Here is a 17,409-nt window from a genome sequence, read left to right on the forward strand (position 1 = left end):
GGTGCAGGGAGTGGTGAGGATTGCAGAAAAGTTTATTGGTAGTTCACTTCAGGGGTGGGATTCAAATTTTTTAACAAGTGGTTCTGCGGGCGTGTCTAGGTGGGTGTGGTCATATGAGTGGGTGGGCATGGCTTCTTTTTTTCAGCAATCCCTCCCCCCCCCCTTTTTTTTTTGCCTTCTGGGCTTCAGGGAAGCCTCCTGAGAGAAACAGTAAAAAAGCGAGGGGGATCCCGGCACAGCTGATCATCAGAACAGCTGCTCATGGGGAGGGGGGGAAGAAATACCTCAAGGAGTGATTGGGCAGGGAAGAACAAAGTCAGCGATGTCAGGCATGTGCACGATATCACGCATATGCGATAAGGACTGACTGGGAGGGGTGGGTGGAGAGGGACAGGGCCAGCCAGGGGCACAATTTGCCAGTTCTCTGAACTGCACAGAATCATAACAACCGCTTCTATGGAACCAGTACAAACCAGTAGAATACCATCCCGGTTCACTTCCTTCTATCCAGGACACGGCATGTAAGTGATGCTTGAGCAGGGTCTGCAGGATTGTCTGGAATGCTACCCATCCTTTCATGACCTGTTTTCCTTGTTACCTTCTGGGAGGGGGCTTTGTGGTACCTGAAGCAGAACATCCAGATTCAGTCACAGTTTTGTTCCATACAATATCAACCTCATGAACTCTCAAGCTTCCTCTTTCCACTATATATTCAAAATGGACAGTGATTAATATTTGTGTGTGTGTGTGTGTGTGTGTAGCATGTGTATAGGCGTATTGTGTATGGGTATAGGTAGGATATACTTTCTTTGAGAGCAGACAACAGAATTTCATTTTTGACCCTAAAGGTCTTATCTTTAGCTCAAAGTGGATGAAATGTCTTGACATTTCTCTGTTCTTGTCATGAAAAAATCAATTCCTCATGATGATGGTTTTCCAACATCAAGGGACTTTTTCAACATGTCCTCTCTTCTCATTAGGTGGCCAATATATTTTAGCTTCAGGGTCAGTTTCCTTTTTAGTAATTTACTAAATGCTTTGAACAGTATTGAAAGAATTATAGAACATGGCAAGCATATTTATGTATGTATAGGCTTGGTTTTCTTCTTGAAATAAATCTTGGTCAATAATTCAAAATGTGTTAATTCATTAACATACATTTGTACTGGATTAGTAGTTTAGTGCTGGTCAAAAATGAGTGATTTGAAATGGGGTTTCTGGAATAAATCTAGCTATGCTAACAGCTTAATATAATCAAGATTTTAAAACTAAAGCAGAGTAAAATAAAGACATTACAAATAATTGTAAAACCCTGGCCCCTTAGCATTTTCACCTCAGACTAAAACTGAATTCCTTCCTTCCTTCCTTCCTTCCTTCCTTCCTTCCTTCCTTCCTTCCTTCCTTCCTTCCTTCCTTCCTTCCTTCTTATAATTTTGGAATGTGTGATCTTTCCAATTTGTTTTCAAATGTCATGAATATCTCTTTATTTGCAGTTCAGCCACATGATCATCTCTTTAACTATAAACAGCAGACTCAAATACAATATCAGAATTAGAACTCTTCTATATATCCCAGTTCTAAGCATTATACACAATCTGGGGAAATTAATTGACTTCTCAACAAATGTGAGGGTGCACATTTAATACTTGTTTTCTTGAACTTTGTTGCATCACTTTTGTATAAATTATAAATTCCACATAAAGATTAGCAATGCAATATTTTGCAATTCACAGAGGGACAAGAAAGGAATGGGAAAAAGCAAATAGTGATGTAGCCTTCTTAGACTGAAAAAGCCATGCCATTTCTCCTTTTCATTTATTGTTTATTTACTAGTATAATAAGCAAAGTTTCCATCATTGCAACATGCTATTCTGTAAATATATAAGGAAGATCTTTGCACATTTTAAAAACCATAATGTGTTGTAATAGAACCATTTCTTAGGGAGCAAAATACATTTATTAGCATGAGAGTCTTAGTCAAGGTCTACAGTATATTTTGTGTAAGTGTGACCAAGCACACACAGACACAGACACCGACACACAGACACACATACACACACACACAGGCATTTTTGTAATGTACATAGACATAATAAGTCTTTTATGTGTTTTTAAACAGATGCACAGGATGAACAATATATATCAGCATTATGGGAGAAATTGCACTATCCCTACAGCAGAGGGTAGCACCTAGCAACATTAGCTCATCAAAAAAGCTAAACAGTCAGTCTGGGAGATCAGAAAATCCCAGCTCTTTTAGTTCGACTGGAAAATCATCACAGAAGCTAACCACTTCCATACTTTTGCTATACATACATGCATATATGCACACATGAATGAATGAATGGCATAAAATATATGGTAGAATGAATGGACTATGCAACCAATACTAACCTTATTAGAAATCATCAAACATACATAGCCAGATGTTACACTCCCTCCTGAGACTTGAACTCATGGACTTGGTACTTTTGATAACAAAATACATTGCATTTATTTTTTGGGAGCTATCCAGGTTCTGGCATTTAAAAGCTGTGGATATTTATAGAATTTACCTGAATGATATATACAGCCCACTTTCCTAGACATTCTCAGAGCAGAGAAATAGAATTCATGTTGTGCTCTTATGTTTGGACAAAAGTGATGTCACTTTTCCCTAAAGTTCCAGCAACTTCAACCCCCGCTATCACTTCTTCTCTGTTAATAGGAATTAAGTCCAGTATAGCTGTCCCTCTAGTTCCCTCTATGTTTTGGATGACAAAGTTGTCAGCTAGGTTGGTCAGGAACCTGTTCAATCTCTCAATTGTTACAGTTTGTCTCTGTTCTAGGTCCTTCTGTTTTGTTATTCTGTAAATTTTTAATTAATAATTTAAGAATCTATAGCCCTAGATACTTTGCTTCCTCCTCCATTTATGGATCAAATTACTTCAGAATCTGATCAAAAATTCCACATGTACCTTTCCTCCTTCCTTGTAATAAAAATGGAGCAGTAATTAGATAAATAATTAGAAATGGGCTAGCATTTTATGATGTTCCCAATCAGTTGCTTCACATTGACTAATGATAAGACCAGCTCTTGTCTTTAGGGATTATAATAATACATAAATTGGAAGCTCCAGCATAACTAAGTTGTGTTCAAGTCTAATATGGAAGCTTAGTTCTTATTTCTTAGCATGCTTTTTCTGTAGCATTTGATGAAATGGATTTGAATATTACAGTGATTTGCTAGGCTGTTAGGCCGTATAGGTACCATAGCAGGATTTTTTGGGAGAGGGGGATTGTGCCATAAGAATGTTATTTTGGTGTCTTTTGAAGTATATGTTTAAAAAATTATCAGAAATAGCATATAAGCTTCTTCAGATCATGTCAGATTATAAAACATGCCATATATGGTATTTATATTCAAGAAAAATCTAAAAATGAAAAATTTAAAAAAGTCACTATGAACATCACTGACTTTATTGTACTAACTTCAAGGAGAAAAAAATAAAACTTTTTCAAGGTAAAATAAGTAAAATTCAAAATGTGTTCAGCATAACAACAACAACAACAACAACAACTATTATTATTATTATTATTATTATATAAACCTGACTATTATAAGGATATAACAGCACTAGCATGTACCTCAGTCTCTGACATGATGTTTCCTTTAACAAATCATTTCAAGTTCCTTAAGGCCTAAACGTCTAATTGGGGTGCACCTGGAAGCTATATATATCTAAATGATCTGGGAGTCAAAATATTTACTTTAAATACTAAGCAACCAGTTAGTTATTCATTACCCCTTCTCATAACTTGAAAACAATATTGGTTTGTGTTCAAATGATTGATGGGAACGTGTAAATGTACAGTTTATATACTCATAACACTAGAGATTTCTGTGTGATACTAATTTATAGCCTCTCCTCTTTCAGTTAACATAGAAAATGGAAGTATTTTATTCTTCCTTATTTATGGAGAAGGTTATGAATGTCAGTATTGTTTGAGGGAAAACAAAGGCAGTGACTTATCTGTGAATCAGGTCTTGAAATTTGCTAGAAAGGTTGTGGTAAAATAGTATTAATAAGGGAGATTATCAGGTGGCATTTTTTTTAAAAAAAATACAAATATAAGGTTGAAATTTAGCAGTAGTTGTGGAGTCATACAAATTATGCAAAACTTGATATTTGTCCATTCTTTTTTTAAAAAAAAATATAATAGTTACATTCCAAAGAACCATATTAGTCTCACAAAAGAGAAGATTTATGCTTGTGTCTAATTAACAATACTCAAATATTTCAAGATGCTGCAGAAATCAAGTGGACATTAAAAATCAGGTGGGTGAGTGATAAGCCATGGAGACATGCTGCCTGAATAGCAAGACCCAAAGTTTAAGGTCATGGGGAATGTCTGACTGGAAAATTCTGGAAGTTGAAGTTCACATGTCTTAAAGTTGCCAGGGTTGGACATCCCTGGTTTAAATAATATGTCTTTGATTGTCGATAAATAAATTCTTTGGATCCTGGAAGATTTAAAATACCTTTTAGAACCCACATTCTATTTTCCAAATAAATGTATTCCATGCCCTGTGGATTTGTAAAAAGGAGACTACCGTAGAATAATACTTCAAGATGGTTATGTATTGCTCCTTGGTTTTCTTTTCCTAAGTGGCAGCCAGTTATTAGTATCAGCTAGTAAAATAAAGTAGTGTTGAAAACCTTTGACACAAGCCAGAGAATAGGGGGTAGGGAAAGACACAAATCCATATACTATATTCCATGACAGACAGACCTCTAACCTGCCTGGTTGATCACATTCGTATTTAATTTTTCAGCAGAAGTTCAAAAATAAAGTGTAAGAGACAACGTAATTAGGTAAAATGTATTGCCTCTGATGCTGATTCAGTTTTTCTTTCATTTTCTACCATTATGATAGCAAAAGGTCAGGATATGAAATGGCAAGAACATCCCTAGCTGTTCTGTGTTCATCCTGGGAATGCATCAACAGTCATAAAATTTTAAACAGCTACGGTAAATCTCTTTGCAAATATTGCCTTCATTTTTACAGTAAAGCCTCTGATGAAATACAGAAGGCTTGTTTGTTATTTGGGGCCAGTTAACCCTTAATATGGAACATTATATTTTATTTTCCGGAGCTGGATACCTTTGCGGCTTTACGACAGCTTGTTTGTAAGAGAAAGCAGCATGGGAAGAGTTAAGATGAGATCACAAGCCATTAGCCAAATTTAGTTCCCATCACCATGGGATGAGTAATTGAATTGTTCTCTGGTCAAAACATTTATCTGCAGCTCCTTGCTTGCAGCTGTCTAAAATGCCAGTTTGACATTGTTCAGAGTGGTCTTTTTAAGACTCTAGCTCCATTCAGGCCGGGGTTGATCAAAAATTATAATCGTGTAGCAAGCAGGAAACATAGCTTGCCTAATTAATGAACCCAAATAAATGGAAGATGAAAGATACTGATTCATCATCACTGTTTCTTTGTTTCTCTTACAAGTGGCAGTCAGAGACTGTTCCTTTAGGATATGTCTGTCTCTCATCTATGGAAAAAGACTATCAAGAATAGGACAGGGCCCTTCAGAGGTCATGCTTTGCTTAGACAGGACCCAGGGCAACTCAAAACAGAGTAATGGCCAAAATGGTTTGGAACAACAATCAACAATAAAAGAAGCAACACATTTTATGCAGTGTAAGTTTTTAGCCAACTTGAAGAGGATTGTCTAAGACTTTAAAATATTGGAGAAAGGCCTAATGAGAGAAGCACAAGATTTTAAAAAATATTTACCTTAAAAAATAGCCTGCCTCTCTAGGATTGCCTGGAACTGATACTGTCCTTTTATAATATGGGCAGGGCATGCTAAGATTGGTGGATTTACTTGGTTTGGTTCCTTTCCCACACATCAAAGATCACAAGTTGGTAGAAAACATCTGTCAAGCATTCTTATTGAAGGATGGAAAAGGTAGAGAGTTTTGACAAAAGCCATCTGGCAAAACTCTTCTAACTTTCTGGAAGTATTGATGACTAGTGGAGAGGGCTCTATGTCATGAAGTAGCAGAGAGACATCCAAATACCACCATCCTACATTATTTCACTCTTTTTGAACAAAGAAGCTTTGTTCAGTGTGCAAAGCTTCATTAAAGTGGAAGAACTTAGTTCGCTCCGTAGTATTTCATTTTTTTTCTCTTTAAACTATTCAGTTTTATTTTGTTGAGTTCTTCACCAATCTCTGCAATGTCTGCACTCCAATAGTTCTAGTTGTGTTCCTGTTGTGTTTAATTAGCTACCGGTAGTAAACTCTCTTCAAGTCTTCAACTCTCTTCTGTCTTTGGGTTTTCTTTAGTGGCCTCTGTCTAACCTTGGAACAAGCTAGCTACAGAAACGTCATAGCTGTTTAACTTGGCTAGCTTAAAATCAGAATCCGCCCTTTTTCTAAATCTGAGAATGGAATTAAATTGTATTATCATTTCTTGTAGACGATTGGTCTACATATGGAAAAGGAGTTGTAAATTCTGATGTATTGCAGCTGTGCAAGCAAGAATGGAAGTTTTTAATGGGGAAATGAAGATTGTTTTTTCAATCTAGTTGAGTGCTAGATTGTATAATAAAGGGCAAACTTAACCTAGAACTTAATTATTTGTATATAGATTCTTTAAAAATAAATTTGATATCTAATTGTTAATTTCAGATCTCAATCTGTACATAGACTAGAAAACTTAAATACGATTGTCTTCCTTCTCTGTTACCATTGTGAATGGAATTGGAAGTTTTTTAAAAAATATGGTCTAATTTATACTGAACTCTTAAACAGTCTTTTAATCCTGATTTTTTAAAACAGCCATTAAACATTAAATTATATTGGGTGAGTATATCAAGACAAGTCTTTAAAAACATACATTATGACTTATAAAGGTAAAGGTTCTCCTCGCACATATGTGCTAGTTGTTCCTGACTATAGGGGGTGGTGCTCATCTCCATTTCAAAGCCAAAGAGCCAGTGTTGTCTGGAGACGTCTCTATGGTCATGTGAACGGTATGACTAAACACCGAAGGCACACAAAACACTGCTACCTTCCCACCAAAGGTGGTCCCTATTTTTCTACTTGCATTTTTTACATGCTTTCAAACTGCTAGGTTGGCAGAAGCTGGGACAAGTAACGGAGCTCTCCCCGTTACATGCCACTAGGGATTTGAACCGCTGAACTGCTGACCTTTCAATTGACAAGCTCAGTGTTTCAGCCACTGTGCCCCTTTTATAATGGCTTATAGGTAATTAATTAGACAGTACAAAATATTACATTTAAATCCACCAAACTGTTATTGACTTAAATCATTGTTTCATGATGACTAGAGCATTTTATTAGTTGCTTTGCTCCATTCTTAATATTGTATTTTCCTTTCTTTTTAGAGATGCAACAATTATTTTTTCATTGAGCATTTATTTGTATCCCGTCTTTATTATTTTTACAAATAACTCAAGATGGCTAGTATATCCCATACACCTTTCTCCTCCTATTTCCCCCAACAACCCTGTGAGGTGGCTAAAGTGAGAGAGAATGACAAAATCACCACAAAGTCTGTCTGTCTGTCTAAGCTAGCTAGGTCTCCTTTGTATCTGCTGATATCTCTCTTGTATGGGCATTGAACTGTTTGGGCTACAAAGGGACTGATAGCCAAAAACTAAATTTGCTATTCAACCACCACGACACTGACATGTCACGCGTGAAAATTCATACACTGTTAAAGGCACAGAGTGCTGTGTACAGATTAAAAAAAAAAAAGATGATGATCCTCAAAATTTATGCGGTTGTATTTCTCCTGAACATGTGATTCTCATTTTCTCGGGTTTAAGACTAGTTGCGAGTTAGAATGGCCCCGAACAAAAAGCAGCTTCTAACCCAGCACCAAAATCTGGGTCTTTGCTTTGTTAACTTTCGGTTATCAAAATTAAAAAAATTACAACCGCGCTAGGAAAACAGGCAAGGCAAAGCCGTCCCATTGAGTTACAACCGGGAGGGCAGGGCTTAATCCTTGACGTCATCAAACGCAGCCTTCGCCGCTGACACCCGTTGGCGAGAGGGGTGAAAAACACAACCAAAAGTCGCTGGTGGTGCGCCAGGTAAAGAGCGGCACGCGCTGAGGATGGTTGTAACGCGGGTTGAGGGGTCTTCTTGCCTCCGGCCGGTACCATCGTTATAAAGGAAAGGGGGAGCGGCGGGAAGAGTGGGGAAATATTGCTGGACACAGCCCCCACCCCCACCCTTGTTCCAATCTGGCCATAATTCCCTTTCCCCCTTTCACTGTGGAGGACTCCCTGTCGTCTTCTCCCTCGTCCCACCTTCTTGAGCTGACCTGCCCAGACACTTGTCTTCCCCCCTCTCCCAACTCAAATCCTATGAGCTTGTCGATTTAAAGGACGGACTGGGTGGGATGTGTGCAGAGCCTTCTGAGTTGGGCACAAGACAGTGGATCGGTAGAGCCCCAGATGCCGCCCGTGGAAAGAGTGCGATCAGTCGTCTTTGTTCGTTCCCGACCCGGTTCACGCCGAGAGCTGCCTGAATTCGCGGTGGAGATTTTGGTTGAACCAGCCGGACAGGGGCCGGGAAGGAAGGAGCAGCAGCTCCTGGCAGATGCTTTCTGGCAGCCACCTTTTGTGCATCTCCTCCTGTGATTCTCTGGGCAATGCATTGGATGGACGGGGGCTAATTGGGGCTCTGCAGAGAGAGCAGGTGGGGGGGGGAGAACTGATGGTATGCCTTCCACCTGCTCATTCTCTCTCTCTCTCTCTCTCTCTCTCACACACACACACACACACAATAAGCACATACACTCTATTGGTTATGATCTCCCCCACTCATGGACTCAAAAAGTAACCAGTTCCCTATTTAGCTCATGAGTTATGTAAATCCTAGCATGTGTTGTTCCTTTAGGTGTTGTTTTGGAAAACCAGGTTCCTTGAATCAGCAGTGGTTGTTCATTATGTGCCTGAGCCTGTCTGGTTTTTTTTTTTTAAAGCTCAACTTTCCATTGAGATGTAGAAGAAAGGGCGAGTAAAATGTTCTGGTGCTTACTCTTTAGGGGAGCATTTGTCATGTTTGTGTAGAATGGAGTTGCACTAAATCCTCTCCATGGCAGCTCTTGTAACAAGCACAGGAATAAGGAGATGAAATTGCATTGCCCAGGAAGAAACATGGGCAAGTAACAAGAAGGAAATTGAAGCAGACCCTTACGTGGAAAGTGCAAAGGACTCTAGAAGAGTCTGAAGACTTCTAGGCTGATAGTTCATCCTGTTCTTTCCCAATTGTTAAGAAGAGGAGAAAAAGTATTTTAGGATCAGTGACTGGAGGGCAGCAAAGAGTATTCCCTGCTATTCTCTTCTGCCACCTAGGGATTGTCTAGATTTTTACATCATGGTCCTAAGACTTAACATATTGATTATAATACAGGCATTTTTGGTGAAACTGTTGATTTCTCAGCTTCTTCATGACATTTCAGCTTTCTGTCTGCCTGCACTTGAGTAGTTTCAATAGTTTCAACCACTTTCACATGAAGTGCTACCTTCAATTTCCCAATCACATTTTGGAAGGAATTCACTTTCCCTTCAATGCAAATTTTTAGTCTCTCTCTAATTAAGCAACACAAAGGCATTGCAGAATAGCTTACTTACAAATATTAAAAAGGAAACTGCTTTTATCCTCAAACTTATGAACTAAATATTAATATGGTTTGGGCTTCAATATCTATAAAAGTAACATCAGGAAATGCTGGATGATAATGTCAGTAGCAAATGTGGAATAAAAACCTAATTTAGCTTGCCATTCTAGGAAGTAGTCTGACCCTGTCTTTTTTTTTAAAAAAATACAATATATCTATCCAAATATGTATATGCTTTCAAACTGCAGTTCAAAAGCATGCAAGTGTGAGTAGATAAATAGGTACCACTTTGCTGGGAAAGTAATGGCGCTTTGTGTCATGCTAGCCAAATGACCACGGAAATATCTTTGGACAGTGCTGGATCAATGGCCTTGAAATGGAGATGAATATTACCTCCTATAGTCGGCAATGGCTAGTGGAGTAAAATCTGTAGAAACACCTTTATATTTTCTTTATATGTATGTATATATATATGTGTGTGTGTGTGTGTGTGTATAACACACACACACACAGGGTATATCCATAGTTTTAAGGTGTAGTATATTGATTTATCACATTTATAGACTTTCAGCAGTTTATAATATGCAATGAAAGAACATAAAAACTCCCGAAACCAATAAAACTAAGAAAACCATTACATTAATAAAACCATATCATACCCTAGCTAAGATGGAATCAAGGGCCAGGTGAATTCTAGAATGTTTTGAGCAGCTTTTAAAAGACAATCAAAATGGAAGCTCTCCTGATACCCAGTTGGAAGGCTGTTCCATAGGACCACTGCAGCCACAAAAACCAGTTCTACTATGGTTCAACCTCTCTCACTTCCATAAAATGGGCATCCCATGCAGATGAAACATGTTGGTTGATTCCAATAAGAAAGTATTCTGTGGCTAACCAAGTACCAACCCATGCTTTCCTACAACAAAGTAGTGCTGATTTCAAAATAAATGACATAGTTCATATGGTGCAACAAGATGGTTTGCTTAATAATCTACAATTGTTGAACATTTGCTTTATTTGTTACAATTTGCTTGAATCCTAATGGACTTTGGGTTTGGTACAATAAAATAAAATGCAAAAGACTAAAACAAAATTTCAGTGAAAAAGTAATATTTAAAAGTCATCAGTACACATCATAGAGGCCCTTAAAGCTTGACTAAGTGCTGAATAAATGTTGAAAACAAAACTGCTTTAGCTTCCTTATGCAAAAGGGATACTTACCTAAGTTTATCCAAGGTGCTAAATCATAAACTGCAGATTGCAAAATTAAAAAAAAACATTTTACATTTAAAGCCAAAATGTACCTTTTGGGCATCAATCTTCTACATTGCCATTCTCTGAGAAGTGGAGCAGAATAGGTTAAGGCAATGGTGGCTAACCTTTTCTGCACCAAGTGCTGAAATGGCAGCGTGCGCAGTGTGCGCACACCGGAAACTGGAAGAGCAGCTCCCTGATGTGTACACATAGGAATGCCAAAAACTGGAAGCTTAGCTTCTCATGGGTGCATGCGCACTGGACTCCAGGTTTTCCGGTTTCTGACATGCATGCATGTGCAAAGACCAGCTGGCTGTGCACATGCGCTCCTGGGAGCTGTTCTTCAGGTTTCCGGTGGTCCCAAGTGCACAAAGACCAGCTGGCATGCACACACCGGAATCCAGAAGAGCAATAGGCAATGGCTGGTGTGCCAGGAGAGTGGTACATGTGGTATAGGTTCACGGGGTTAAGGTTTCCCATAGCTATGCAAAGAGAATAAGAGGTAATGAGTTAGCTGTTCACATGTCCTGTTGCTTCTTATTAACTTATATTCTTATATTGAATTGTGTTCTCATAAGCACTGAACTACAAACAGACAAGCTCTAGAAATTTTGCACTCAATTGTGGTTAAAGTCGAGGATTACCTTTAAAAACAAATAAATATTCTAATGTAGATTTTAAGTTAGATTTTATTTCATTGTGTATGTCTTTAAAAAAGGATATATACAGTTATATATTCCTTGATTTAAATTATCATTATCCAGCAATTTATTCAAATGTATGATTAGTTTATCTGCTGAATCTTGCATCCATCATAAAACCATTATTGCACTTATACTTTTAAATATGGTTAATATCTGTTATAATGACAAAATATATGAATATATTCCATAACATTGGCAGCTGTGAATGAAGTAGTAAGTGAGGATGTTATAAAATTACTGTGATTTGCTTTTAGATCAATTTAACAAGACCTCATTGTCTTAAAATGAACTGCCGGTAGATTTTGATGTCATCAAATGAATAATATAATGAAATTCCAACTACATAAGAGTGTGGTTTTGCAGTATTCTTTCACAGTAGACAATATTATTAATAATTAATAATATAACCTAATTGCACTAAAACTATCCAGGCATATAGGTCATAGCTTGGGAAACAGGCACTGACGTTCTCCAAGTCTGAGGATTCTTGTAATATATATTTCAATGTGTTTATGTTTGTATATTTCAAAATATTTTTAGGTTGTACCCACATGGCTTTAATTTAAGGGATTAGATACAATGTTTCAAAATGCTCAGTTCTTGAATGAGCACAGATGCTTTTAGTGTATTTTAGCCCACTCCCGTTTCCATGGCTGGTAAAACCAGTGTGGTCACCGTGGTCTGCATGGTTGGCTCCTTATTTTGAACATGGGGGATCAACGGCTGCTGGCATTCCTTATATATTTTCCAAGCTTGTTAAAAGTCTAAACTGGGATGGAAAGTCATATCATGTCATATCTTTATATGATCACTAAATATTACCCTGTATGCATTTCTGTGGTTTTGGATTAGTGTGTGAATTCAGCCATTGCCATTTATAAATAGCAGTATATGGCTTGTATTAACTGTCTATCCAGACTTTTAACCTTTACTCAGAGAACTGTGGCTAAGAGAACAGAAACAAACACTGTGAACCAATAGTAGTGTTTAGTGATCACAGGGTTAATTTCTGATTTAAAGTAGTGGTGCTTTGTAGGAAAGGGTCTTTAGGCAACTAAGTTAGAGAGTTAGAATCTCACCCTTCCTGAAGTATAGCAAAACAATGATTGACAGAAATACATTTCTTTGTCTGAAGTGCAAATTCTTTGGAAGTCGTATTCAATAGGAATGCACATGAACTACAGTATATTTTTCAAATTGTGAAAACAAGCTTGTGCTTCAGCTACTAAAGCCACTTTATTTTGCAATGTTCTGAAGCACCCCTTTTCGAAGGATTTCCATAATTTTTAGTAACTAATCTACTCTCTGCTGGATAGATCTGCAATGGAGTCCCTTTTGTTTCTGAAGCTGTTGATGGGGTTTTTTTCCCCTACAAGTAATTGCTGCTCTGTGAGCAACGTGAAATCTCTCATGTACATAATGCAGTGTTATAATTGCAGCATAGGAATGTCATGGGCTTCTTAAATACACATTGAAAAATACATTTAAAAATGGCCGAAAGAACTGAAAGAGGAGAAATGAACCAAGAATCTTCTTTTCACAAATGAATTTCAGTTTCTCAACTGGTCTGTACTTCACTCCCACACATTTGATTTATAATACGGAACACATGCAATTTAGTAGTGATTTGAAAATAAACTCACCAACCATTACAAAAATAATAATAATGGTCTGCTTTTTGTTCAATTTAACAACACGTTAGCTGGAATATAATTTGTTAATAATGCATAAAGCTGTCCCAAAGATACTTTTTCCAAATGGCAAAAAAGCTTTTTGGATGAGAAGCAAAACATTTTCAAAGGAAGAAAACAAAGAAAGTCCAGTTGCCATTTGGAAAAAGCATTTTTGGGACAACCATGACCTGGATGACTGAGATATAGACCTTTGGTATGCTGGTTTCTGATATCAACTCAGTAACAGAAAATTATATGTATTGTTTGGATTTGAAAAAAGGAAAATAAAAACCGAATTCCAGATCTTGATGTTGAAAAGCAAAACATAGGAAAATTCAAAACCCTAGTCATGCCAGGACAGTGTTTCTTAACCTTCTGCTCTTCAGATGTGCTGGACTTAAATATTTATAACCCCAGAAAGCATAACCAGAACTAAATTAAGGATTATAGGTAATTCAGTTCCAGGATATTTAAAGAATATAAACTATTATACAGTATTACTTTTGCTAGACTCTGCCCTCTTTCCCCTTCTTTTCTTTTGAATAAGTGGACAAAAAAAATAAAATAAAAATAATTCAGTAAAGGTAGTTTTCAACTTACGATCATTCATTAGCAACTAAAAAAGTACACACTGTCCCTTGCACGTGTGCTTGTCTCAGCATCCTCACTATCACATTATCAAAATTTGGATGCTTGGCAACCAGATGTATTTATGAGGGTTATAGCATCGGGGCGGGGGGGGGGGGAGAATCACATAATTGCCATTTGCAGCCTTCCCAACCAGCTTCTGACAAGAGAAGTCAATGGGGAAAGCCAGATTTACTTAGCAACAGTATGATTCACTTAACCTTGTCAAAAAAATATGTAAAATCATTGTGACTCACTTAACAACTACTTTGCTTAGCTGCGGAAAATGGGGTCATGTTGAGGACTACGTGTACCGATTAACAACAAATGGATGGCAATTGTTCAGTAATTAATTGTGGAATCAATTTAATCAACGGTTCTTCTCCCCTCAGGTAGATAAATATTAACACTGAATGAAAAGTCCTTTCTTTTTTCTTGTGAAATATTTCTAATTAGATGAAAATGGGATTGTCACTACAGGTAGTCCTCAATTTACAACCACAGTTGAGCCCAACATTTCTGCTGTTAAGTGATTTTTGCCCCATTTTGCGACCTTTGTTGCCACAGTTGTTAAGTGAATCCCTGCGGTTGATAAATTAGTAGCCTGGTTGTTAAGTGAATCTGGCTCCCCCATTGACTTTGCTTATCAGAAGGTCACAAAAGGTGATCACTTGACCTTGGGACACAACGGCCATAAAGTATGAACCAGTTGCCAAGCATCTGAATTCTGATCACATGATCATGGGAATGCTACAAAGGTAATAAGTGTGAAAAATGGTCATAAGTATTTTTTTTTCAGTTCTGTTGTAACTTTGAATGGTCACTAAATGAACTGTTGTAAGTTGAGGACTAGAAGGAATTATATATTGGGACTATATAAAGCTTTAAATTTCAGAAGTCTTCAATCTCAAAAGAATGTTTATTATTTCCTAGTCATCCAAGACACTCTTTCTTGTAATTCAACAATGGTGAAACATAACCATAATGTAAAAACTACATTACAGTAATCACTCAAGAGATGTCATGTAGTCTGTGTAGTTGCCGGAGTCAAATTTGATTGAAAAGTGATAGTAAACAGTAGAGCCTATTTAGCTTTCAGTCATGCTTATTACTTACATTTAAAGAAAAAAAATAAAAAGGCAATGACAAACCACTTCTGAAAATGTTGTCAAGAAACTGCATATACTTGTTTTTGTAGTTGCATGAGTCAAATCTGACTGAAAAGCATACACACACACCCAAAATCATACTTTTTAAAATTACATATAAGAAAATTATAAATTAGACAAGCGATCATATCAACTGAACTGCTGCAATAAATTCATGTTGATTCTTCTATATTGCAGAAGTTCCTTTTAATTGATAACATTATACAGAAGTGCAGTACTGTTTCACTGATTTTGTTTTCTGGTGGTTATGTAAATGACATTCGTTTTGTTTGCAAAGTTAATTTCTTTGCAGTTACCCTGTTATGAATAACAAACAAATTTAATATTGATATTGGTTTTTCCATATTAAAAAGATTTATTTATCATTACAAATACTTTCCAGTGTACAAAGCTCCCATTTTCTTAGTCCTAATTTAAATCAACACTTCACTTTTTTGTTGTCAGTGGGATATATTATTGTACATAGCAGGTTTTTATACAAGTGGAAAGCATGACATACTGACAATTTTTTTCTGCTGCAGAGTCTATATTGGAAACAGCAAGATTTAGCCGGATTTCTTTGCATGGAAGACATAGACAAATGGAGCTAGATATTACCACAGATGATCTGCCATTGATGGCCAACACTAACCACATGTTGGTAAAACATTATGTTTTAGACATAGATGTGGATTTTAGAAATCATGTTATAGAAGGCACCGTAGTTATTTTCCTTGAGCCTGTCAGAAGACATGGAAAAGGAGAGAGTAAGCAGATGGAAGGAGCCAGTCCTTCTTGGTCTGATGAAGCTTGCTGCATGCCGACACCTGAAGCCTGCTCAGTCGTTGTGGCAGATGCAAGTGCTTGCACAACTAAAAGTGGATGTAATGATTTTGCTGTCTGTGATAAAGGTGAAAATGATACTTCTGATAAAAATGGTAGCCATGGCAACAGGGAACAGGCTTCTGGGATTTCTAGTTCAAAGAACTGCTGTGACATTGAGATTCATGGGAGTGAAGATTTCTTGCTGGTCCTGGACTGCTGTGATTTATGTGTGTTAAAGGTCGAGGAGGTGGATGTTGCTGTTGTTCCAGGCATTGAGAAATGTACAAGCTCTGCCAAGTTAATGGATGCTTCTAAGGATCCTAGAAATCTTCAGAATCGAATTGTACATGAACTTGTGACATTACCAACAAATAATTGGAGAGAGCAGCTTCAGTGTTACAAGCATTGCAGCCAGGCACCTGCTTGTGGTGAGCTTCTGTTTATGACAGGCACTTGGAGCTTGGAAATCAGGAAAGCAGGGATCAAACTGCCAGAGGACTTCCCTCGTGCTATAAGAATATGGTATAAAACAAAGCCAGAAGGACAATCACTTAGCTGGACCACAGATCAAAGTGACAGGTAAGCAGCAGTCCTGAGTGCATTTGGTACCTTTTGGTACATTCCAGATGGGACACAGTTGAATTATGAATGATGATCTCATTCATAATGATTTTAAATGCATGAGTAGCACAGCCGATAAACTTCAGAGCTTGTGATAGCTTTGAGGATTTTATCACTGTGAGTCTGACCCCAACCCATACATTTCACAAGCCAAAATATTCAAGATAATAATTGTTGGTATAGTTTAGATAAAAGATGCAAACATTTTCTAAAGCAGTTTCACTTTGCTTTTTAAACAGTCAAATGTTTAGGAATATTAGAACTTGCATTAAAAAAATGCTGTAAATGCAAAATGTATGAAATGTATGGAACGCTTGAAGGATCAGAACATAATTGTATTGTTTAATGAGGTATATATTTTAATTTTTTTAATGAGACTTTGTTTTTCAGTGCCAAATATAATTTTGTAGCATATTAGCCCATCTCAACAGTAATCTTTAGTTGGGTTGGAGTTCCATCAACCCTAGGCTCTGAGTCAACAAATGTACTGTATATGCACCACACTTCTTGCCTACAAGACTTCGTTACTGTCAATTTGCTTCTTTTAATTGCACCTAGGCTATTCATTTACCAGCCCTTGATTTGATTTCTATTCCTGTTGTGTAATACAGATTATGAAATATTTCATCAGGAACAAATGCATGTTACAGTCTTTCAGTTGCTTAATACCTGTATTTTTAGATATGTTAATAACTTCTCTTTTAATAAATGCAACTATACAAGATTTTAGGGGATGCCTGACCTCATGCTCATAAAAGGTCAAAGCCATGCACAGGAAAAATGCCTAGATGGTTCTTCCCCTCTGTACATTTTTATTCTCCATGTTTGTCCTATAAAAATACATACTATAAGATTATATGTGATCCCCTTCTATTTGCTTCATGGGCAAGTAACAACTCCAAGATGA

The 17,409-nt window shown here is 37.1% G+C and overlaps 1 protein-coding gene and 1 long non-coding RNA gene across 7 annotated transcripts in view; one reads left to right on the plus strand and one right to left on the minus strand.

Moving 5' to 3' along the window:
• Window positions 1-473: 473 nt before the first annotated feature.
• On the minus strand, window positions 474-11,109 carry LOC148127312 (uncharacterized). Its single transcript, XR_015742202.1, has 3 exons — window positions 10,955-11,109; window positions 2,395-2,532; window positions 474-623 (listed from the first exon to the last, which is right to left on the minus strand). It is a non-coding gene; the product is annotated as an uncharacterized LOC148127312 (long non-coding RNA).
• The window catches only part of AOPEP (aminopeptidase O (putative)), a 200,943-nt gene continuing 191,556 nt past the window's right edge, over window positions 8,023-17,409 (plus strand). For 5 of the 6 annotated variants that reach the window (XR_015742201.1, XM_087926808.1, XM_087926809.1 and 2 more), the window contains exons 1-2: window positions 8,030-8,115; window positions 15,599-16,460. Coding sequence is in view for 5 of the 6 variants with exons in the window: in XM_087926808.1 (XP_087782934.1) it covers window positions 15,658-16,460 (803 nt within the window). In the remaining variant the exon portion in view is untranslated. Of the gene's footprint in view, window positions 8,116-15,598; window positions 16,461-17,409 lie in introns of all 6 variants that reach the window. The other variant, XM_026703889.2, reaches the window with a different exon arrangement.

Source organism: Pseudonaja textilis, chromosome 2 (genome assembly GCF_049901715.1).
Source record: "Pseudonaja textilis isolate UNSWEBS1 chromosome 2, rPseTex1.2, whole genome shotgun sequence".
Taxonomy (NCBI): domain Eukaryota; kingdom Metazoa; phylum Chordata; class Lepidosauria; order Squamata; family Elapidae; genus Pseudonaja; species Pseudonaja textilis.